We start from the raw sequence: 22,636 nt of genomic DNA, 5'->3' as shown, positions 1-22,636 counted from the left end.
AGTGACCCCCACCCCCCGACCCCGCTGCCCTCCCCCGACCCTTTAGTCCTCACCCAACCTGCTCTCTCTGCTGCTTCCCCAGTGCTCAAGGCCACTCACTGCCCACTCACCTGTGCACCCCCCACCCCCACTCTCTGTCCTGAGGCCCCATGCCCATCTTGTCCCATAGTCTCTCTTGTCTTTGCCTGGCCCCCAGCCTCTCACCACGCTGCCATGTCCCCCTCCCCACTTTGTGGCCCTGAAGTTCTTGAGGGGAGATCAGGGGACTTGGGTCGAGGCAGGGGGGTCTCATCTGGTGGGACTTGTTGCGGGTGCTGCTTGGGAACTGCCGGCTCAGCCCTCCCCCTTCCGCTCTGGCCCCCGGCTTTGTTTTCCGGAAACACACGGATCAGGGAGGGAGGGTGAGATGTCTGAGCGGGCCCGCGGCGCCCACACTGATGCCGCTCTGGCCCTCTCCCCCAACTTTCTTGGGGGAAGGCTCTCCCGTTGGGGGGTGGGAGCGAGAGGATGTTCCGGGATTGTTGCGTTCTGGGCCAGGCCGGACTTGGGGGCAGCTAGTTCTTGATTCCCATGGCCTCCGGCTGGCATTGTTTGCAGGAAACAGCCCTGGAGGGTTGTGTGTGTAGGTGGAGTCCTCTGTTTTCTCCCCATCCCCTCCACAGGGGAGCCCAGGCCTGGGCCAGCGACTGCACGTCGGGATGGTCGTCCAAACCCAGCCCCGGCACACGCAGGAGCCTCCTGTGGTGTCTCCCGGGCCCCCAGAGGCCCTGGTGGCTCGTGGGTGTGAGAGATGACTGGGGCGGTACAAAGGCTGCAGTCTGGGGGAAGCCACAGGGAAGGGGCTGTGGGGGTGGCAGCTCGAGGTGCCAGGGCTCCCTGCCTGGCCCGGGGGCCTCAGGGAAGGGAACAGAGCGCGGCCGCAGGTTTGCAAGGGGGAAGTTGGCGGTAGTCCGCGGCAGTTCGTTTTTGTGTTCCCGTGTCTGCGTGCTGGGCGGTGCTGGCTGACGGTTTCCCAGCAGCTCGTGCAGGCACGCACACGCCTGCCTGCGGTCTCCAGGCCCTTGGATGCCTTGGTCAGCCCCCCAGGGGAGGAGCAGGATGGCTGTGTGGGGGCGAGCTGGGGGTCCCGATGGGGAGGGCTAGACCTGGGGCTAAAGAGGCCAGCTGTGTTTGCAGCGGGACTGGGCAGTGGGCAGACAGGGGTGAAGTCTGGGAGGAGTTGCCTCTGCCCCCTCCCCCTGGTGGTCTGTGGTGGTCTTTGAGCCACAGGCCTGGTCTTACCGTGCCAGGCTTCCTGTCTGATTTCCATCTCCTGTGCTTCCTCTGAATAGAGTGAGGGACGAAGGGATGCCATGGGCTCTGGGCGTGTCTGGGAGGCCAGCCCGGCCGTGGCGCTGTCCACCAGAACTTAGTGCAGGCGGGTTTCTTTGAGTTACTGATTTGGGTTTCTTTTTACTTTTTTTCTTTTCCTCCTTTTTAATTAGGCGGTGATTACCTCTGGGTTGCACAGCAAGTAGCTGAGGGTTTCTAATTGGAAGTCTTCCTACCTGCTCATCCTGGGAAGCCAGCAATTAATTTGGGAATCGTGTGGCATGCCAGACCGACATGGAGTTACTTGTGTCTGTGGGAACTTGTGGGTGGGTCGGTGCACACCTGGGAGGCAGGCCCTAGGGGCTTCTGTAGAGGACTGTCCTGTTATACCTTTGCCGTCCCCTCTGGGTCCCCACAGAGCTGCCCCAGGCCACCACTTGAGCAGCCCCTGCCTCCACAAGGGGCTTGTGGTCCATTGAGGCCTAGACCGAGGCTGGGCAGAGGATGGGGTGGGTGGCAAGGAGGAGGCAGGAGAGGTAGGGCTGGGGGTGCTGCTGGAACTGAGCACCAGCATAGCACAGGCAGGGGCTGTGGCCTCCAGTCCTTTGGGCGGCATTGGCACGTTAGTATCAGTGGGGGACAGGTGGGCCCCTGTGGAGGAGGCCCGGTCTGTGGAATACCGATCAGTGTTGTGGTGGTGGCGGTGGGGCAGTTGCAGGGGCTTTGTCCACCCATCAGCCTTGTGTTTGATGTCCCACTAGGGCTCGGTGGCTGTGCTCACGCTGGATCGAGGTCTCATCATCCTGAGCTGGGCGTCAGGGTGAAGAGGCCTGTCCAGCTGGTCTGTGTGTGTTCTCACTACAGACATTTGTTAAGTATCTGCTGGTGCTGGCACACATCTAGGCATGAGACACCCAGCAGTGAACCGAACAGACGGAGTCACCATGCTTGCCTGAGCAGAGGCCTGGCTGGTCTGGGAGGTCCCCCCTAAATTGGGTAGCTCAGTGTCTGATTCCTTCCTCATTCCAGAGCTTCTTTGGGACCTCTGCTGGGTGATCTCCGGTGAAGTGAGTGGAGTAGCCCCACTTTACAGATGAGGAAGTCGAGGCCTAAGTGACCTGCTTGAGGAGAGGAGGAACTGGGTTGATGGAGGGCGAGCCCCATGCTGTGCACTTCATGACCCACAGAGCCAGCCAGGAGGGGCAGTGACGTGGGAAGCCCAGCTGTGGCCAACTGGACCTGCCCTGCTGTGAGGTCGCATCTGCCTCAGCTCCTGTGCTCCTGGTCCAAGGTCCCATGCCCGTGCCACCTTATCCATGTTCAGGTGCAGCTGTCTGCATAGGTGGACTTGTCCAGAAAGTGAATCCTACTCTCTGCCCTGGCTGGGGCTCAGACACAAATTAGGCCTGAGGCTGAGCTGGACCTCAGGTGAGGTGTTAGTAGGTCTCCACTGGCTCATGAAATGCAGAGAAGCGTACCTGGAGCGTTGCAGTGACTTCCTCAGACCCGCTTCCGTGAGCAGAGGCTGCCAGCTGACATTGGTTTGCCTGGCCCTGCCATCTGACAAAATCCTCTCTGGGGCCTGACACTCAGGTGGGGGCGGGACCCTGAGCAGGGCCCCAGGGTGGCTCCCACCTTTCTCTCCTCCTGCCCTGAACCTCCTGTAAAGGGGCACCCACCTGCTCCTTCTCCGCTTCTGCGTCTGCCCCCACCCACTGCACTTTGTCACCAGCTGGGAGACGCCATCCTGGACAGAGCAAGGGCACGGATGTCACAGGCATGGCCTCTGGGGTGGAGTAAGAGATCCCTGCCTGAGAGCCACACGGTAGGATCTTTCCGTGCTGCCCCCAGTGGCTTGTCTTTGGCAGACTGCCCTGGATTCTAAGTGTCTCAGGCTCAACCTGGCGCCTTCTCCTCTTGTCCAGTGCTCCCTCACCACTACCTCTTCTCAGAGGTCTTGCATGTACCTGTGCTTGTCCCTGAGGAGCTGGGACCCTGTTGCAGGTGGGACCAGCTGAAGGCAGGGCCTCCGGGCTGAGCTTCATTAGTGGGCGCCAGGGCAGTGTGGAGCTTCAGTTTTCTGCTCAAGCAAAGCCCCTGGGGTGGTCGGGTATCTGGCATGGGGTCCCTCTCAGGGCTTCTGAGGGGCCCTCAGAGAAGGTGTAAACCGTGGCACATCTCCTTGCTCAGAAGTCCCGAGTGGCTCCCTGTGCTTGGAAACAAGCCGTGCTCTGGGCCCTGACAAGGCAGCCCCCTGCTTGGGTCCCCTCCCCTGGTGCATCCCCTGCTGACCCTCAGAGGGCAGCCCAGGGCCGCTCCCCGAAGCCTCCTCCCGCCCATTTGGGCCTGCACTCCTTGGGAAGGTTCAGTAACCTCCCCGCAGGCTGAGATGGTTTTAGGTTCCAGTTGGCCAGCACGCCAGACCTGGGATGCTAAGTCTCCTCTTAAAGTTTCTCTACTTAAATTCCAAAAGTGTGTTGGAGGAGAAAAGCAAGGCCCCCAGGGCACGGTGCAGGAGCAGAGGGTTGGCTGCAGCAGGACGGGATAGGGCTGGGTGGGTGGCCTAGGGGCCTCCGCCAGTGGATGCCAGTCTGGCTGGCCTGACCCCCGGGGCGCAGCGTCAGTCACCACCCAGTGCTCTCATCCAGAGCTGGCTGCTTCCACCTCCAGAACCAAGGACCAGAAGAATGGCCACGGCCTAGCCTGCAGGAGGAGGGCGGGCTGGGGAACCTGGGGACAGGGCCCGACAGCCCCCACTGTGGTCCTGGGTTACAGGGGATCAGCAGCGGCCCTGGGGCTGTCGATGGATGACTGTCTAAGGGCAGAAATAGATGCAGTGGATTACTTCCTGTGGCCCGGAATTTTACCTTGATGCTTAACTCACCTTGGAGTCTTAAGAAATTGTGCTTGAAGACGACCCTCGGTGACTGGGAGTCCCACTCTCCAGAGCAAGGCGACCCTGCGGCCTGGTCTGGGTCCCTGGAAGGCCATCTCTGACATCTCCCTCTTCGGACATGGTGCTGGAGGCAGCGTCCCCACAGGGCCTGCCTTCCTCAGGACTGAGGTGACCCCAGGACACTTGTGCAACCTGCAGTGACCTCAGTCCTTTCCCATCTGGGGCTGCAGGGCATGGCCAGTTCACACAGATGACCAGCGTCTGCTGGGGGGACTTGGGCATGACGTGAGCACAGTGTGGGTATGTGGTGGGCCACATGCCACCCCAGGTTCTGGGGATGCCCCTGACTGGGCTCCACCTGCGTTTGTTATGCTGAGGTGAGTTTTGAGTTCCTGTGCCGATGGCGGGTGCTACAGGTGACTGACTGCAGGGCAAGGGACACCTGTGGCTGCAAGGGTCTTAGGTGGCTGTCAGGGACGTGGCAAGAGCCCCTAGAGCTTTCCCTGCAGGGGTGCCATAGGCATCTTGATGTTTTGTTTAGTTTTTGCAAGTTACCCCGGGGGTTAGGAAGCCTTGGCCAAGAAGTTCCAGAATTATTCATGGTGGGGGCCTCCTGGGAGCAGACACAGCAAGGGGCACCCTTCCCCAGTGCTTTTAGCAATGGCCTTGGGACCTGAGGGGTCCTCAGGTGCTGGCAGGATGGTTGCCTCTAAGAGCAGTTATCACATGTCTGTGCTCAGGTGTGTGTGAGCATCCGCGCTGTGTCCTGCAGATCAGGTGTATAGACTGCCCAGGCACGTGCTGTGTGAGACTTAGCGCCGCCCTTGGTCGGTGGCTGGGGGCCTGGGTGGCCAGGACAGGGCTGAGGCTCGTGGGCGGGTTCCACCTGAGTCCTCACGCAGCAGTGGTGAGTCAGCCGTTCTTTGGCTCCTCATGGTCTCTCCTGTGTCTGCGTCCTTTACTTCCTGTGGGCACACACCTCTGGGTTCCTCTGAAAGATTTATAGGTGGTCTCTCTCGCACAAGCCAGCTGCACACTGGTCCCACCGAGCAGGAGGTGTGGCCTTGGCCTGTGGCCTGGACTTTGGTCCTGCAGGGGAATGAGCCATGTTTTCGGTGGCTACCTGGCCGGTTCTCATCCACGGGCACTGGCCGGAGCCCTGGTCACTCTCCCTTGTAAACAGCTGTATTTAGATATAGTCCTTATATCACATGTTTCAGGTTTTTTAGTTGAGATATAATTCACATACCGTAGAATTCATTGAAGTGTACGCCTAAGTGTTTTTTACTACATTCTCAAAGTTGTGCAACCACCATCTCTATCTAGTTCCAGAACATTCCATCACCCCCAAAGAAACCCTGTCCCCATCAGCAGTCACTCCCATCCCTCCCCCAGCCCCCTGGCAACCACAAATCCACTTTCTGTCTCTGTGGACTGGCCTGTTCTGGACATTTCATGTAAATGGAATCGCACACTGTGTGGCCTTTTGTGTCTGGCGTCTGTCACTGAGCGTGACGTGTTCGAGGTCCATCCACGTGGCAGCGTGTGTCAGAGCCTCGTTCCTTCTCATGGCTGAGTGACGTTCCCGTGTGTGGGTGGACCTCGCTGTGTGTGTCCCTTCATCCTCGGTGGACACCTGCACTGTTTGCACTGTTGGCTGTTGTGAATCAGTATGTCTCTTCTCAGCCTCTGCAATGGCCCAGTCCCAGGGGACCTGTCCACAGCTCTGCCTAGTCTGCATCTCTTTGCTCCCACCTCAGGAGCACAAGGCCCTCTGCCCCGTGCACTTTATCTTACCGCTGTGAAGAGTTTGTTACCTGGCCGCACCTGTGGGTGATAATCAGTCCCCTGCTTGGCACAGCTCCATGCAGGTTTTTATAGACAAACTTCATTAAGTACTATGTGTACTTGAAAGATGGAGATCGCCAGAATGCCCTCCAAAGGCGTTTCTGTCCCTACCCATAGTAGTTAAAGTCGCTGCCTCCTGTGCTCTCGCCAGTACTGAACCTGAGTTTTTTCAGCTCAGGCAATCTGAGAAGTCAGGACAGTGCCAGAATGCCCTCCAAAGGCGTTTCTGTCCCTACCCATAGTAGTTAAAGTCGCTGCCTCCCGTGCTCTCGCCAGTACTGAACCTGAGTTTTTTCAGCTCAGGCAATCTGAGAAGTCAGGACAGTCTCTGTTATTTTAATTTGCATGTCTTTGTTAGAGAGGTGGAGTGATGTCCATCTGTGTGGCCACCGTGTTTCCTTTGTGGCTTTTGTCCATTTTTCTGTTTGATCTGTGGGTCTGTTTCTTATTGATCTGGAGGAAGACTTTGTATGTCATTCATTCAACAATTATTATTGAGTTCCTGCTTGGTGCCCAGCACAAAAGGAAGTGTGTGTGCTCACGGAGCTCCTTTTAACAGGGGGCACACAGGAAACTGCACGCGCCAGACAGCAGTGAGGTGAGAGGCGGAGGGGGAGGGCTGGGACAGTGGCTGCAGCATGTAGGACGGGCAGGGACAGCCTCACTGGTGATATTTGAGTGGGGACCCCAAGCTGGTGTTGAGTGAGCTGCACGTACAGGTGACCGAGAGAGGTCCATCCTGGCAGCAGGAAGAGCTGGTGCAAAGATCCTGGGGCAGGAACACACCTGGTGTGTTCTGGGAGCCCCAAGGGGGCCAATGTGTGTAGCAGAGGAGAGGGGCAGGGGTGAAGCCAGAGACCGGGGCAGGGCTGGTCTGGTAGCAGAGCTGGGAGGCCACCAGATGAGGGGGTTGGTGTTTCTGTTTTAACAAACTTGGTTAGAACAGTTGTTCATGTGCAGAGTTATTGTGAAGAGTTGAGTAGAGGGTTCCCACATACTCACACCTGGTGTCCCCACTGTCACACCTTACTCAGGTTTCCTCAGTTTCCCCCTAATGTCTGCCCCTGCAGGAGACCAGAGTGGAAACTGCCAAGGGGTGGGGTGGGGATGCAGGTCTTGGGGGCCCTTGGTGGGGTCCCTCTAGTAAGGGTCCCCTCTGTAGAGCTGGCCATCATTTCTGGAATTCCGGGGCTTGGCTCATCCTGGGAAAGTGGGTAGAGCAGCTCCTGTCTTGAGTTGGGCCTGGAAGAGACCCCCGACCCCTGACTTTACTGCCCCTTTCCCTGTGGGCCACCTGAGGCCAGCTGCAGAGGTGACCCAGGGGGGTGTTTCCCAACCACCAGCATTGGCTGCAGAAGCTGCTGTGCACAGCCTTCCCAGCAGCCCGTGCTGTGCAGATTGTTCTGTGCTGTGAAGGTAGCTCGTGTTCTTTGTGTGTGTTGTGGAAAATACAGAGAAGCACAAAGAAGAAAATGCAAACCACCCCATCCATGCATAACATTCAACATTTTGGTATACTTATTTACAGACTCTTTGTTACCTATATTTGCGTGTGTTTCTGTATATAATGTGTCTTTGTGTAGATCAGCAGGATATCGGGAGCTACTTGCTTGAGTTTGTGACTGTGTCTCCTTAGACCAGGGTCTCCACACCGGGGCTGGATCCTTCTATGTGGTGGGCCATCCTGGGCACTGCAGGTGCTGAGCAGTGTCCCTGGCATCCACCCACTCTGTGTCAGGAGCACCCCCAGTTGTGACAAACACACATTTCCCCAGACATGGCCTAGTGTCCCCTGAGGGGCAGAATTGCCCCCTGGCGAGATCCCCTGGGTTAGGGGATTCCACAGACCCCCCTAAAGACTCTGCATCCCATAATCATATCCCCAACTGAGGTCCCAGGAGGCTACACACATTTAAATCCACACACTGAGTGGGGAGGGAGAGAGGAGCTGAGTTCCAGAAGCTGGGGTCTCCCTGGTTTGTACCCTTTGCCCCGTCAGGGTTTATTCTGGCATCTGCTGTGAGCAGGAATTGGACTTGATTTTTTCCTGTCCCTGGTACCAGCCTCCTCCCATCACCATCGTTCCCGTGGCCCCTTCTCCACCCAGGCTCTGCCGCCTTACTTTCTTTTTAGATTTTTATTAACGACATCTTCAAATGCACCCAAACCTGGAATAGCACGGTGAGTTCCCATGACCCTTGAGCCAGATCCAGCAGCTGCCTGCACTTTGCCTACTGAGCCCCCTTTTCCCACCCCAGTTCTTTTTTGTGTGTGTGACCGGTAAGGGGATCATAACCTTAGGCTTGGTGTCGTCCAGGTGAACCACCCCAGTTCTTTACATGGCCCCAGAAGTGCTGTAGGAGGCTCCTCTGAAGGGGCTGCTTTTAGCAGGGGCGCGATACCCCTCGGTGATGTGACCCTACGGTGGGCTTGTCTGGCCGGCTTGGCTGGCGTAGCCTGAGGCTCCAGCGGCTCTAGCCTGCTCACACTCCTTCCAGGGCCTCCTGCATGTGAAACAATTGCTCCAGCGCCGGCTCTTGCAAGGGAAGCCTCAGAGCGCCCCTGAGCCCTGCTGGGCACACTGTGACCTCTGCCTCAGTCATGCTGCCCGGTCTGCATTGGCTTCTGTTAGAGTAAATGTGGGCTCATGACCCTTCCGCTGCGCGTGTGCTGCTGTCCCCGGAGTGAGGCCACCTCATGTGTGACAGGGTCCCCACACTGCCCCTGGTCTTCCCTTCCACCTCCTTTAAACTGCATCCTCCTTGGGCCAGGGTCCTCCACGCCCCTGGGGACTGTCCTCACCTCATGACGCAGGTGTGTGTTTTCTCTTCTGTCCCCTGTTTATTGGGTGTTGGATTTTTTTGTTCTCAAGTCAACATATTAAAGTCCATCACTGGCTTGGTTCTCTGATGTCGTCCTAGTCCCAGGCTGGCCCTGACTGGCTGTGCCTCAGACTGGATCCCCAGCGGGAGGGTGCACTGCCTATCCTGTCTCTGTGGGGCGTGTGTGAGTCGCAGAGGCGCTGAGCCCACGGTGTGCTGGCCCTGGCTACACAGGGTTGTTCAGCCCCTGGTGCAGACGGGTGTCTGGGTGGGGACTGACATGTCCAGAGCTGCCTCAAGGGGCCACACCTGTGTCCAGGCGCTTCCGGGATGAGCATCGAGTCTGTGTAGCAGGTGGTCTGTGCTTGCCTGGCCCTGGGCCAGGGGCCATGCTGATGATGTCATCCCAGGAACTGTGACATCACGGAGTGGAGATAGCCAGAGAAGGGGGTTCCTGGGGCCTCCACAGGGGAGCTGGCTGGGGGCTCTGACAGGATGGAGGACCCCAAAAAGAACAGGGCAGGTAACTCACCAGAGGGGAACTCCTGTGGAGGACGAGTGTGGCCACGATCCCAGGGTCTATGAGGCCAGTGCAGCGTGGGGGCTGGGCTGGCTGTGGGCCCGTCCTCTGCCCACCCTTCCAAGGCCTACGGATGGCCACAGGGGCAACTTCTCAGTCGCCGCAAGGAAAAGTCCCCTTGTCCGTGGAGCGCAGTGAGGCCCAGGGTCACAGTTGGCCTTGGCGGCCAGGCACAGATGACGGCCCCGGGCAGTGGGAAGACTCCACATGTCCCCTGAGCCCGGGGCATGCCCCTTGCTGTGCACAGGGTCACAGTGATCAGGAGGTCAGGAAGGCCAGAGCCCCAAGAGCCCCTGGGACGGAGTTGTGGACCCGTGGGTGGGTCAGGCTTGGTGTTATCAGCACCGCACTCTCCCGAGTGAGCCACGGGCCGGCCCAGTGGTGGGTGTTTGGCGACAGGCTCTGTGTGACTGCCCCGTGGGTGGGTCAGGCTGAAACTGGGTTAATTTTAGGGCCAGTGTGGGATTGGCTTCCCTCCTCCCTGCCCAGGATCATTATTTTTAGCTCTGGCAGTGCCTTGGCCTGGGCCAGGACTGACATGGGCGTTTCCACTCCCCTGGGTCCCAGGGTCCCCTCCCTCAACTCAGGTGTGGCCAGGGTGGAGACCATGGCTCCAGTCTCCTGTGACTCTCCTGTTGTCCTCACCTTCCCAGGTCTGGTGTGGCTTCCCTTGGGCAGCTCCACTGGGACAGAGCGTCACAGGAGAGGCCTGGCTGTGCCCTTGCATCGGTGGTGGGTGTTTGTCTTTTTTTTTTTTTCTAAAAAGATGACCGATAAGGGGATCTTAACCCTTGACTTGGTGTTGTCAGCACCACGCTCACCCAGTGAGCAAACCGGCCATCCCTATATGGGATCCGAACCCGTGGCCTTGGTGTTATCAGCACCGCACTCTTCCGAGTGAGCCACGGGCCGGCCCAGTGGTGGGTGTTTGGCGACAGGCTCTGTGTGACTGCCCCTCCAGGGAGCCGGCTGTGCCAGGGTCTGCCACCCTCAGAAGCCTCTGTCTTGGGGTGGCAGCTACTGTTCGTGGGTGGGGGTGGTGCAGGGGTCCAGACCCAGGTCTGGGAGTGCGGGGGCTTTCCTTCTGACTGCATACCTACCTGCCGTAAGAGGCTGCAGGGCAGCCCAGACCAGCCCCATCTGCTGTCCTCCCAGCCAGGTGCCATCCCGGCAGCCATGGCGGGGGCATATGGGCAGGGATGTGTGGGTGGAGGGGATCATGACAGGGGCAGCAGGGTCACTAGCCTCTCTCCAATTTTGCACCTGGCTGTCCACTTCACCTTGGCTAGAGGCCCAGGCAAGGGCCTGGCATGAGGAGCAAGACAGCAAGGTGAGCCGCCTGGCTTAGGGTGACCGGCTCCTCTTCCACGTGTGTCTCAGGTGTGCGGCAGGTCCCTCCCTGTGACCCTCAGCAGAGGGGCCTCCTCAGACCCTCCCTGCCCCTCCCCTCCCCAGCCCAGCCCTGCCCCGCCTGAAGCCATGTTTATGCCTCCTGGATGTAGCTCTGTGTGTGTGTGAGGTGTGTGTGTGTGTGTGTGTGTGTGTGTGTGTGTGTGTGTGTGTGTGTGTGTGTGTCGGGGGGTATTCTGGGGGACGCGCGTGTTGCCCGCTGCAGAGGTGAGAGTGCCCTGGGCTGGGCTGGCTTACTGCTATCGCATGACTATGGGTGCTTGGCTGCTCTGGGCCTCCGTTTCCCTTCTGTGAACTTGGGATATGGGATGTTTTTCACAAGACCATTGTATGGGCATGTGGAGTGTTGGTAGACCAGCTCCGAGCACGTAGAAAGAGCTTGATAAACACCAGATGCTGCCTCCGCCATCATCCATCAGGATGGATCTGCAGAGGAGGATGTTGTCCAGCCCTAGGCTTCACTATGGGGGCTTTGTCATGGGGACCCTCCAAAGAAGCCTGTGGGTGTGAGTCTCAGCAACTTTTTGGCCCCCAGTGGTGGCTCTGCAGTTTGCACCTGGGTTCTGAGGCCCCAGAGGACGTGGTGCCAAGGCCGGCTGAGATCACTGCCGCCATGGTTGCTTCCAGAAGAACAGGGGCCAGCCCATGGCTCACTTGGGAGAGTGCGGTGCTGACAACACCAAGGCCACGGGTTCGGATCCCATATAGGGATGGCCGGTTAGCTCACTTGGGTGAGCGTGGTGCTGACAACACCAAGCCAAGGGTTGAGATCCCCTTACCGGTCATCTTTTTTAAAAAAAAAAGAAGAACAGACGTCATCAGGGTTGGCTGCCACCCCTGCTCACCATGTTGACTGCAGACGCCTTTGTTCCTCATGTCCCGTGCATGGCCACCCCTCCCCACCCAGGGTGCCTACTCCACACGCTGGGTCAGTTTTGTGGTTTGTGGAACAGAAGGAAACTGGGAGAGCAGGCAGGACCCGCGCCTGCTCGTGACGAGGCACGGCCACCCGTGGGGACCAGTGTTTCCTTCTCCGGAGACGTGGCTGAGACTCGCTCCAGCAGGTGGCTGGCGGCAGATGTGGTGCAGGCGCAGCCACTGCCCACTGTGTGACCCAGGCATCCGGGGTGGTCTCCCGAGATGTACCAGTGGAAGTACACCTGCTCCCCTCATTCAGGAGGAGGGTTTCGGGATGGCTCCACTGATAGCGATTGTGCTGATTTCTTCATGGGGGCGGTGGGCACCCAGTGTGAGTCTGGAAGAAGCAGGGACCAGTGCATGGCTTGCACAGGGGCCAGGGTCCTCAGGACCGAGGGTCTGCCCTCCCTGCCTTCACTTGAGTGGTGGGAATTTTGGCTCTCATTTCCCTGCCAGCATCAGTGCCCCTCGGCCCACAGCCTGGAGGGTCTGCCTGCTCCTCACCCAGTCCCTTTCTGAACACCAAGTAGGGGAGGCCAAGAGGCCTGGCAGGGTGCCTGCTGCCGTAGAGGACACGTGGAGGGGATACAGGGAGTGGTTGGTGCCCTGAGGACAGGAAGAGCCCTTCCCGGGCACTGAGACCACGGGGCCTGCTCCTGTTTGGCGAGAGGGGCCTTATCCTATAAAGTCTGCAGTCCTGTACCCGCTCTCTTGGTGGATGAGGGTGTGAGATTTGGGGGACCCCTAACTGGGCCTGGGAGTTACAGCCAGCTCCTCCCAGACATGAGAGAAGAGCCCTGGGAAGGTGGAGCCCAGCCAAAGCCTCTAAAGCCTCAGCCACAAATAAAATTCACCTCTCCATGCAGTCATGGAACCCTGTCACCTGGAAGTGTCTTCCTGTGGCCCCTGGCAGCAGCCACAGGGGCTTTGTCCCTGCGATTGTGCCTCACGCAGGACACAGAGCCTCTGGCATCCAGGCCTGGCTGCACCGCACCCATCCAAGTGCGTGTTCTCTGTGTCAAGGGCGGGCACCGTGTGTTCGTCCGTCCATGCTGATGGGCGTTTCGGTTATCTGCAGATTCGGGAGCTCTTGATGTCAGCCACGAATGTGCACGTGGGTTTCTGTGCAGCAAGTGTCTTGGTTCCTCCTGGGCAAGCGCTGGTGCTGGCTGCTGTGGGCAGCTTTGCTCTTGGTTCGGTCAGACCTGCAAGCTGGTGGTCTCTGAATGGGCAGGTAGCTTGGGATGTGGGGCTGCAGGTGGGGGGTCCTGGAGGGCAGGTGGACAGCAGCTGCTTGGCATGTGGGGCCTCGCATGTCTGTGTCAGACCTGCAAGCTGGTGGTCTCTGAATGGGCAGGTAGCTTGGGATGTGGGGCTGCAGGGTGGGGGGTCCTGGAGGGCAGGTGGACAGCAGCTGCTTGGCATGTGGGGCCTCGCATGTCTGAGTCCCACTGAGTGGGCACACTGCGGATTTCTCTTTCTTTTGTTTTTGATTGATGGACTTTATCTTTTAGAGCAGTTTTAGATGTCCAGAAACACTGCGCAGGAAGCGCGTGCATCTCTGCTGCCGAGTGGGGTTGGTGTGTTGTCATCAGCCCCATCCAGGACCCCCACAACCTTTGCCAGGAGTCTCTTCAGACACATCCTTGTCCTTCATGACCAGGTTCTGTTTCATCCTGAGCTAAAGAACTGGTGCCCACCAGAAGGGGTTCTTTACTTCCCCCCAATGGTTCGTTAATGTCCTGACCTCAGGGAGACTGTGCGTGGGGGTGGGGTGGGGATCACCCCCCGCCTGGCTGGTGAGTGTCCAGCGTTTGTCCTGCTGGGCCTGCCATGGTGACCCATGACCCCGTTGCCCCCTTTGCAGGGTCTGTTTTACCTCCTCGGCTCCAATCTCTTCCCTAGGATTCAGTTTGCTTTTTTGTCCAAAGTTGTTTTTAGAGAAAGTCTCAGAATGGAATGTTTCTCTTCATTTACACAGAAGCCACCCTGTGGCATCCCAGGTCCTCCTGGTGGCTCTTCCCTGCCAGCCAGTTGGGCCCTGGTGGACTCACACTGGCAGATCTGGGTGGTTCTGATTGTCTCTCACCAGGTGGCCTTTGCTGTCCACACCTCCTGTCTGCTCACACAGTTTGCGTTGGTTTCTTATATATTGTTCATGTACCGTACAGCTCTCCCTTTCAAAACGCATGGCTCGGTGGTGGTGGTGTCTTCACGAGGTCATGGGTCCCCCAGAACCATCTGATGCTGGAACATTTCATCACCGCAGAAAAGAAAGGGGTAGTTTTGTTTTCAACTGGAAATGTCTGGAATTTAATTTTTAAGTCTGTGACCTGACAGGCCTGGTTTGCTTTTGCCTGGGGGGTCAGGTGGTCTCCTTTTCCCTCCCGTGCCCCCTGCGGCCTGTGTGTTCCCTTCCCTCCCGTCTGGGGGCCCGAGCTCTGGGTGCGGCTCTCTGGTGGGTGGGCGCCAAGTGTTTTTCCTGACACCGAGTGGCAGCGGCTCATCCACACCAGCCCTTTTCTGGTCCCAGCCCCTGGGCTGCCGCCCTTCTGTCCAATACATTGGGGGTACCCGGGACCCCCTCCTGAGGTTCAATGGTTTGCTAGAAATTTACCTGTTTATTGTAAAGGATACAACCCAGGAACAGCCAAACAAGCCATCGCAGGGCTTCCTTGCTCACCACACCTGCGTTGCCCTGTTGGCATAAGCTTAGATGTGGTCGGGGGCTCATTATGAAAGAAAGACACTCCTGTCACTTGGGAAATTCCAAGGGTTTCAGGAGCCCTGTGCAGGAGCCAGGATGAAGAGCAAACACGTGTTCATCACACACAGCAGTGTCCTCTTGGTCCAGGGGTGTGCCCTCTTCCCTCTGGTGCCTCAGGGCAGGCCCTTGGACCGCCCCCTTCCTTGAACGCTCATCTCAGGTGATGGTCTGCATTGGGGACGTCACCTCCTGGGCGTCCTTGGTCCCCTGGTCAGGAGAGTGGGGGTCGTGAAGTGTGGGCTGGCCACATGTCTCGTTGGGGTCTCTGAAGTTCATGGGGATTTTACATCCGACTGCGATGTGCTGTGTGTTCCATGCTTGCCTTGTGTGTGTGCGTGTGTGTGCATGTGGGCAGGTGTGTCATTCTCTGATGAGAAAGAAAACCTAACAGTAAACAACTTTCAAGTGTCCGTGAGTGGACGAGCAGGTGCGTAAATTCGATAACCCTTTCCTGTGGAATCCTGAGTGGTTTTCCAAAAGGAGGAGGCTATTCCTGTGCCTATAGACCGTCTGGGTGTGTCTGGGTGTGCCAGGTGGGCAGGGCGGCTCCCGTGGGGGTAGAGGAGGGGCTGGCCCCAGTTTTCCACCCTGAAGGTGCTTCACCAAGAACAGACATCTCTGCAGAAGTCCCTGCACTGTGTTGGCCGTGTCCTGTCTCGGGGGTGTCTGGTTTCCCAGCTCAGGTGCATCCTCTGCCTGTTCCCTCCTCCCCTCGCCCTGAGGTGTGTGGCTCCGGGTGGCCGCCCATGTCCCTCCCCCGTCCCCCCGCCCCGGCTCCTCCGTTGCCCCATGAGACCCTCGAGGCCTAGGGGCTTGTCACAGTCACCAGCCTGCTGGGTGTCACCTGGGCGTCTTCGCCTGAGCTCCCACACCATTGTCTGCAAAGCACCTGCAGTGGGCAAGCAGATTGCTTGTGACCCAGAGCACGCCCAGCCATGACTTTGGCCCAGGATGTTGGCAGACACTCCAGCAGCACAGTCAAAGGTGTAGAGGGGTGGTGGGAGGGAGCGGAGGGCAGCGGGGACGGTGTGGCTGACGTACTCACTTTGTCCCCATGGGAAGGAAGCAGTTGTGGGGTGAGCAGACCTCTGTGCATGGCTGTGCCATCCCATCCCTCACAAAGGCCCTGCTGGTGGTCCCAGGAGCTGGGCGTGTGGGGACCCCCTAGATCCCAGCTCAGCTGTGTCCACGAGATGCCCAGCATTGGCCAGTGATGTGTGGAGGATCTGCCTGAATGTGGGGTATTCCACCCCAACCTCATGGCCCCAAGTCCCATGCCGGAATAAATATAGCTACAGAGAGAGGGGGGAGAGGGATTTGCTTCCCACGGATCCCCCGCTAGAGTACACTGTTTTTCAAATGAAGAGATGCTGCCTCCAAAATGCCCTGAACAGCGGGTTGGCTTGTAGAAACTGGATTAACGGCAGGTGGGTTTTTTCTGGTGCTTTAGCAGTAAGGAGGAGAAGTGTTTCTAGTAAACCAGTGGCCACTAAGCGGGGACAAGAAGGTGCCATATCACGATCTTTTATTCAGCCACCTCCATGTCCAGCAGCATCTCAGGGGCTGGGCACCCGCCTGATCCGGTGGAGAAAACGTGTCTAACGTAAACTGGAATGGCCAGGAGATGGAAGTCAGACCACAGTGCAGTTCATTTCCCCGCCAGGATGGCTGTGACCAAAAGACAGACCACAGAGAATGCGAGCGAGGAGGTGGGGAAATCGGAGGCCATGTGCACGGCTGGCAGGAACGTGAAACAAAATGGTGCAGTCACTGTGGAAAAGAGGCTGGCAGTTCCTCCCAGATTGAAATAGTTTCCATAAGACCCAGCAATTCTACTGCCAGGTACATGTACAAGAGAAATGAAAATGCAGTACACACACGTCCACAGCAGCACAATTCACAGCAGCCTAAAGGTGGACACAGCCCAAGTGTCCATTGACAGATGAATGGACACACACAGCGTGGTCCCTCCACACACTGGAACACCACTCAGCTGTGAAAAGGAGTGAGGCTCTGACACACGCTACCACGTGGATGGACCTTGAACACATCACACCTGGTGACAGATGCCAGACGCAAAAGGCCACATAGTGTGCAACTCCATTTACATGAAATGTCCAGAACAGGCCAATCCACAAAGACAGAAAGTGGAATGGTAGTTCATTAAAAATTTTATATCACACAATTTACAAATAATAGTGAAATGTTTGGTACTTTGTCTTAAGTTCCACATAGCCTGTTGATTCTCAAGAAGTGCTTTTGTCAGATTTTTGTGTCATCGGCCACCCTGTGAGGGTACAGCTCCACATGCACCCTGGTGAGTGTGATTATACTTTGCATGGGACCTGAGGTGGAGTAAGTAGTTTTCACATGTAACGGCACCAGCCATGACCACGTTTACATTTAATCTGCATTATTCCCTTTTTTTTTTTTTTTTGTCTTTTTTCGTGACCGGTAACGGGATCGCAACCCTCGGCGTCGCGCCCGCACCGCGCTCAACCAGTGAGCAGACCTGTCTCCACATGGGATCCGAACCCTTGGCAGGAGCGCCGCCATGCTCCCAAGCGCCGCACTCTACCAAGTGCGCCACCGGGCCGGCCCTTAATCTGCATTATTAACAGGTTCCAGGTCATGTTGGGTCCAGTGAAGCAATAGGTCGGGCTCTGAGTTGTCATGTTGGCCAATTTCAAGGTGTGAATTCTCCAGCATGGCTGAATCTCAGGGATGTCCCTGGACATAGAGCTGGGAAACGATGCCGTGTTGTCATATGCTGTTTCTCCGCACAGACATGGCAGACATAAACAACCCCAGGAGCACAAAAAAGTAAAATGCAGGAAAGCAATGTTTAGAGTACCAGTTACCTCTGTTTTTGATATAACTTATTTAGTTGTAAGTTTGTGTAAGTTACTTTAATTTTCAGTAGTGGCTATGCCCAGTTGGCTTCCCAAATTCCTGCAGTTCTCCCCTGCCAGCTGCTCCCGCATGTTGCTGTGGACAGTGTCTGACTGTGGCTTCCCTGACACTGTGAAGGGGGCTCCTGCCTGTCCTCTGGCCAGCTTTCCCAGGACAGGGAGCGGCCGGTTCCCTGGGGGAAGAGAGGAGACAGCAGGGCACAACGGTGCCGTCACTAGTTCTTCCGTATTACCACATCGCCACTCTGTCCCCATGGGTGACATTGGGGTGGCCACTGGCCCTTCGGTCTGTGCATCAGGCGAGGCCTTTGGTGGGGTGGGCAGCGCCAGCATCTGTGAAGGCAGCCCTGGCACCCGCGGGTGGCACCATGTCCACCCCCCTGCCTGGCCCTGCTGCAGCCCACCTGGGGCATCCTGAGGGGGCGTGGCAGCAACCTGCTCCTGTCCTGGTGCTGCTGCTGTCCTGGGGCTGTCTCTGCCCCCAGGGCCTGGGAGTCAATCGGGTCTGTCACCTGGTGTCAGTGTGTGGTCACAGCTGCTATTTTGTCACCTCATCTACCATGAACCTCGTGGGCACCCACATTTTATCCTTTGGTTTCACCCTCCACCCCCCCAGGGTCCCATTCTAGTTGCTCACAAGAGCTCATGGCAGTGGGGCTGGAGGGATGGGAGCGGGGCTGCTGCAGTTGGACTCTGAAGGACAGTAGTGGGGAGGGGGTGGTGCCCGGTTCCTACTGAGCAGCAGGGGTCACGGGGCAGGTTAGGGGTGGCCCATGGAGGCTGGTGCATGCAGTCTGTTGAGCCTTGGGACTGGGCTAGGCCAGTCTCTGTGTGCCTTAAAACAGGGTGGTCGCAGGTGGGTCTGTGGGGAGCAAGGGTGGTCAGGGAGGGTGGACTGTGAGCTGATTCTCAGGGCCAGAGGTCTCTGTCGCCTCCCCTAGGGCAACAAGTTCACTGCCCACCTGGTGCCTGGCCCCGCTCAGGTGGCTGTCCCTCATTTTTGTCCCTTTGGGGCCCCGCCTTTCCTTCCCTAGTCAGACCTTTGCACAGGAGGTGGGGCCAGGCCAGACCCACCCCTGGTGTTGGTGACAGTCCCATGCACGGCCAGCTCATTCGGCTCCATGGTGCCACTGAGAAGTGAAGCCCACATCTGTATCAGGGCCCCAGGCGGGGGCTCCTGGGTCAGCCGCACAGGCCAGCCAAGGGCCCCCCCACCAGGCTCCTCTCCTGCACCCATTGTCACCCAACTGACCACAGTCCCAGGCTCTTGAAACTGGGCCCAGGGCTTTGGCATCCACCTGCCATCACGGGGAGGATTGGCAGCTCGGAGGCCCTGTCTGCCTATCTTGGTCCCACTGCTCTGTCACCTGCCACCTTTCTTTGTCTCATAACAGCCCCTGGGCACAGAGGCAGGCACTAGTGGGTCGGCTCTCTGCTTCTAGGCTTGGACCCCTCCTGGCCTCAGCATTCCCCGGGACCTTGGCCACCTCATTGGCAACCACTCTCCCAATGTGACCTCTGAACTCTGTTGTCATCAGCTGGTGTCTGCAGGTGGCACGTGTGCCTCAGAAGGGGTCCTGGGCAGGGACGTTGCCTGTGGTGCTCAGGCCTCCAGAAGTCTTTCCAGAACACCTGCCTACCCCACGAGCCTCCTGGTGTCGTCCTCCTCACCCCCTACTCTGACCCTTGTGGTGGCCTCACGACCTTCTGACCTGTATCTCTTTCTCCACAGCTGGGAGCCACGAAATTTAAGGCAGTGGGCCTGTGAGCACAATGTCTCCTTCCCCCGAGAGCGACCCTGAGGCCACCGAGGTGAGCGTTGCAGCCGGGCCCACACCATCATCTCAGTAGGCAGAGCCGCGGGCTGCCACCTGCCCACACCAGGTGCCATGGCGCACTAGCCGCGAGGAGCCGGGACCTCAGCTTTCGCAGTCTCGGGATTTGCACGGCAGCAGAGTCACCGTGGAGAGGCCAGGGTATCACAAACTTATGGATTTTGACAAGAAAGGAGGGAAAGGGGAGTCGGAGGAGGGCCGGAGAATGTCCAAGGCCGGCGGGGGCCGCAGCAGCCACGGCGTCAGGAGCTCAGGGACCAGCTCAGGGGTCCTGATGGTGGGCCCCAACTTCCGCGTCGGCAAGAAGATTGGCTGCGGCAACTTTGGGGAGCTTCGCCTAGGTGAGCCTCGCGCATGGGGGTGGACGGGAGGGGTATGAGGGTGCTACGGCCACACTGTCGCCTGTCACCCAGAGGCATGGCTGTTTTGGGGGTGGGGCTGGGTTGTTGAGGGTGCGCATGGAGCAGGCAGGCCACACTGCTTGCTGTGGAGGAGAGATGCTTTATTAGTCCTTTTCTGTTGTTTATAACAAAGTACATGGAACTAGTAACTGTAAGAAAATGAAATTTATTGCTTATAGCTTCAGAGGCTGGGAAGTCCAAAGTTCAAGGAACACACCTGGTGAGGGTCTTGGTGGTGGCGACAGTGACCCAGGGGTCTCACATGGCAGAAAAATGGTGGAGCAGAGAGAGACTATCCTTCTCGTTCACTCTCCTTTTAAAGCCCTCAGAACCACGCCCCTGACCACCATTTTTAATCCGTTCACTACTGCAGGTCCCATAATCTAATGACCTCTTCAAGGCCCCGCCTTTCATTACCGTAATAGGACTTCCCACCCTCAGCAGTTGCACTGGGGTGAAGCCTCAGTGAGGCTGGGGCGTCCAGTCCGCAGCACGTGCTGAAGCTGTGTGCTTTGAGGCCTCAGCTTCCTCACTTGCTACCTGGGGAGGGTTATGGCGCTCATCTCATGCGGTGGATGAGGGGATCCAGGGCGGTAGTCAATGTGGCGGTGTGGTGGTGGTCAATGCTGAAGAGGTGTGTTCTGTATGCTTCCAGCAGCCCTCCTCCTCTACCAAGGCGGGCAGTTGTTGCAGCCATGTTATGCCCATCCTGGACCAGGGTCCACCAGCCCTTTGCAGAGGCAGCTGGAGTCCCTTCTCTGTGCACTGGGTCCCACTCTGGGCTTGGGCTGCAGGGACTCACTGCCTGTCTACCTGCGGCCTCAGGAGGCCCCAGCTCCCCATTTCTCAGCTGATGACCGAACTTCCCTTGAGGGAGTCCACCTTGTCCCAACCCTTTTGTCTCCTCCAGGGTATATGTGCGCACACACACCCAGACACATGCAGACATGCAGACACAATGCATACGCATGTATACACATGCATATAGACATATACACAAATGTGTGTATACACAGATGCACATGCAGATGCGTACAGACACACACAAAAATGTATGCGCAGCCACATGTACATACATACACACACAAATGCGTGCACACACAGATGCATACAAACGTATACACACATGCATATAGATGCACATACAAATTTGTGTGCACACAGATGCACATAGATGAACACACAAATGCATGCGCACACACAGGCACCTAAACCCGGACATGCACACAGATGCACACAGATATGCACACAAATGCATACAAAGATGCACACCCAGATGCATGCACATGCACACAGATGAACCCACAGATGCACGTGTGCACTCTCATACACAGATGCACACACAGGTGGATACACACAGACATGCACACAGAAGCACACACAAATGTATGTGCCTCATTCAGAGACAGGTACACAGGTGCACACAAATGCATGCACACAGAAGCATGCAGAAATGCATACACACACACACAAGTGTACACAGGTGCATGCACACAGAAGCACGCAGAAATGCATACACACACACACAAGTGTACACAGGTGCATGCACACAGAAGCACACACAAATGTATGTGCCTCATTCCGAGACAGGTACACAGGTGCACACAAATGCATGCACACAGAAGCACGCAGAAATGCATACACACACACACAACGTACACAGGTGCACATGCAAGTGCATACACACAGAAGCAGACACAAATTCATGTGCACACAGACAGATGCACACACAAATGCCTGCCCACAGACACAGATGCCTGCCCATGGACACACGTACACAGATGCGCACTCATGTGTGTGCACACAGATGTACACAGACGCACACAGAAGCACACATAAATGCACCTGCATACAGAAGCGCACACACACGCACACACAGATGCACACACAAATGCATGTGTACACATACACAGATGCATACAGAAACGCATGCACACGCAGCTACACATACACAAATGCCCAGTCCTGTCCTCTGACCTGCAGCCTGCAGGTGGCCTTGTATGGCTTTGGGGACCCAGATGGCCTCACGGGTCCTGTCCTTGGGTGGTAGGAGTAGCAGCCTAAACAGCACAGGTCCCCAGAGATGGATGAGGGAGCCTGCAAAGGGGGCCGTGGGTGGTATCAGGTTTTAGTTTTTAAACTTTTAAATGAGGGTGTGTGTTCCCTTTTGTCTGGCTGCTTTGGCTCCACGTGTTTCGGAGGGTAGCAGGTGGTTGGGCGCATCAGTGGTCACTCATCTGGTGCTGTTGTGGAAGGTCCTCTAGGACACACACACACTGTTTACCTGTTCCCCTGCTCAGGGCACATGGGTGTCGGATTTGGGCTACTGTGACTAGAATTGCCCTGAGCCGCCTCTAGGAGGCTCTGTGTTCAGTTGCTATTATTAAAGTGCTGGATGGTGGAGCAGGTGTGTGCATGAGGAACGGCGAGTCCGCTTTCTGTTGGACACTCCTGCCGGTAGGCGTGAGAGTTTCAGGCATCCCACAGCCTCGCCAGTGTCTGGCGTTGTGTGTCTGTAAATTCTGAGCTTGGCGGTGGGTGTGCGGTGGTATCTCATTGTATTTTTTATTTGCATTTCCGTGATGACTCATGTTGAGTGCTGTGGCTTTGTCTATAATGTGTCTTCTTTTCTCTGTTTTTAAGGTTTTATCTTTGGTTTCAGAATCTGATAGTGCTATGTTTACTTGGGTTTTCTTTGTGTTTATCTTGCCTGACCTTCTTGAGTCTGTAAATTATCCATAAATTTTTTTCATTAAATTTGGAAAAATTCGAGCCATTATTTCTTCACGTTTTTCCTGCTTCGTCCTACTTTCATTCTTGGACTCCACTTACACGCACGTCAGGAGTGTTTGACAGTGTCCCACAGGTCCCTTAAGCTCTCTGCATTTTCTTTCAGCCTTTTCTCTCTGCTTCAGTCTGGATAGTTTCAGTTGACC

General features: G+C 57.0%; 1 protein-coding gene across 1 annotated transcript in view; it reads left to right on the top strand.

Annotated features, from left to right (window-relative positions):
• Positions 1 to 19,231: 19,231 nt before the first annotated feature.
• The window catches only part of CSNK1G2 (casein kinase 1, gamma 2), an 11,891-nt gene continuing 8,486 nt past the window's right edge, over positions 19,232 to 22,636 (top strand). The window contains exon 1 of the mRNA XM_008581189.1: positions 19,232 to 19,640. Coding sequence (XP_008579411.1) covers positions 19,454 to 19,640 — 187 coding nt within the window. The 5' untranslated portion in view covers positions 19,232 to 19,453. The remainder of the gene's footprint in view (positions 19,641 to 22,636) is intronic.

This window comes from Galeopterus variegatus, unplaced genomic scaffold, assembly GCF_000696425.1.
Source record: "Galeopterus variegatus unplaced genomic scaffold, G_variegatus-3.0.2 Scaffold2290, whole genome shotgun sequence".
Taxonomy (NCBI): Eukaryota; Metazoa; Chordata; class Mammalia; order Dermoptera; family Cynocephalidae; genus Galeopterus; species Galeopterus variegatus.
This window is presented reverse-complemented; position numbering and strand designations above follow the sequence as displayed.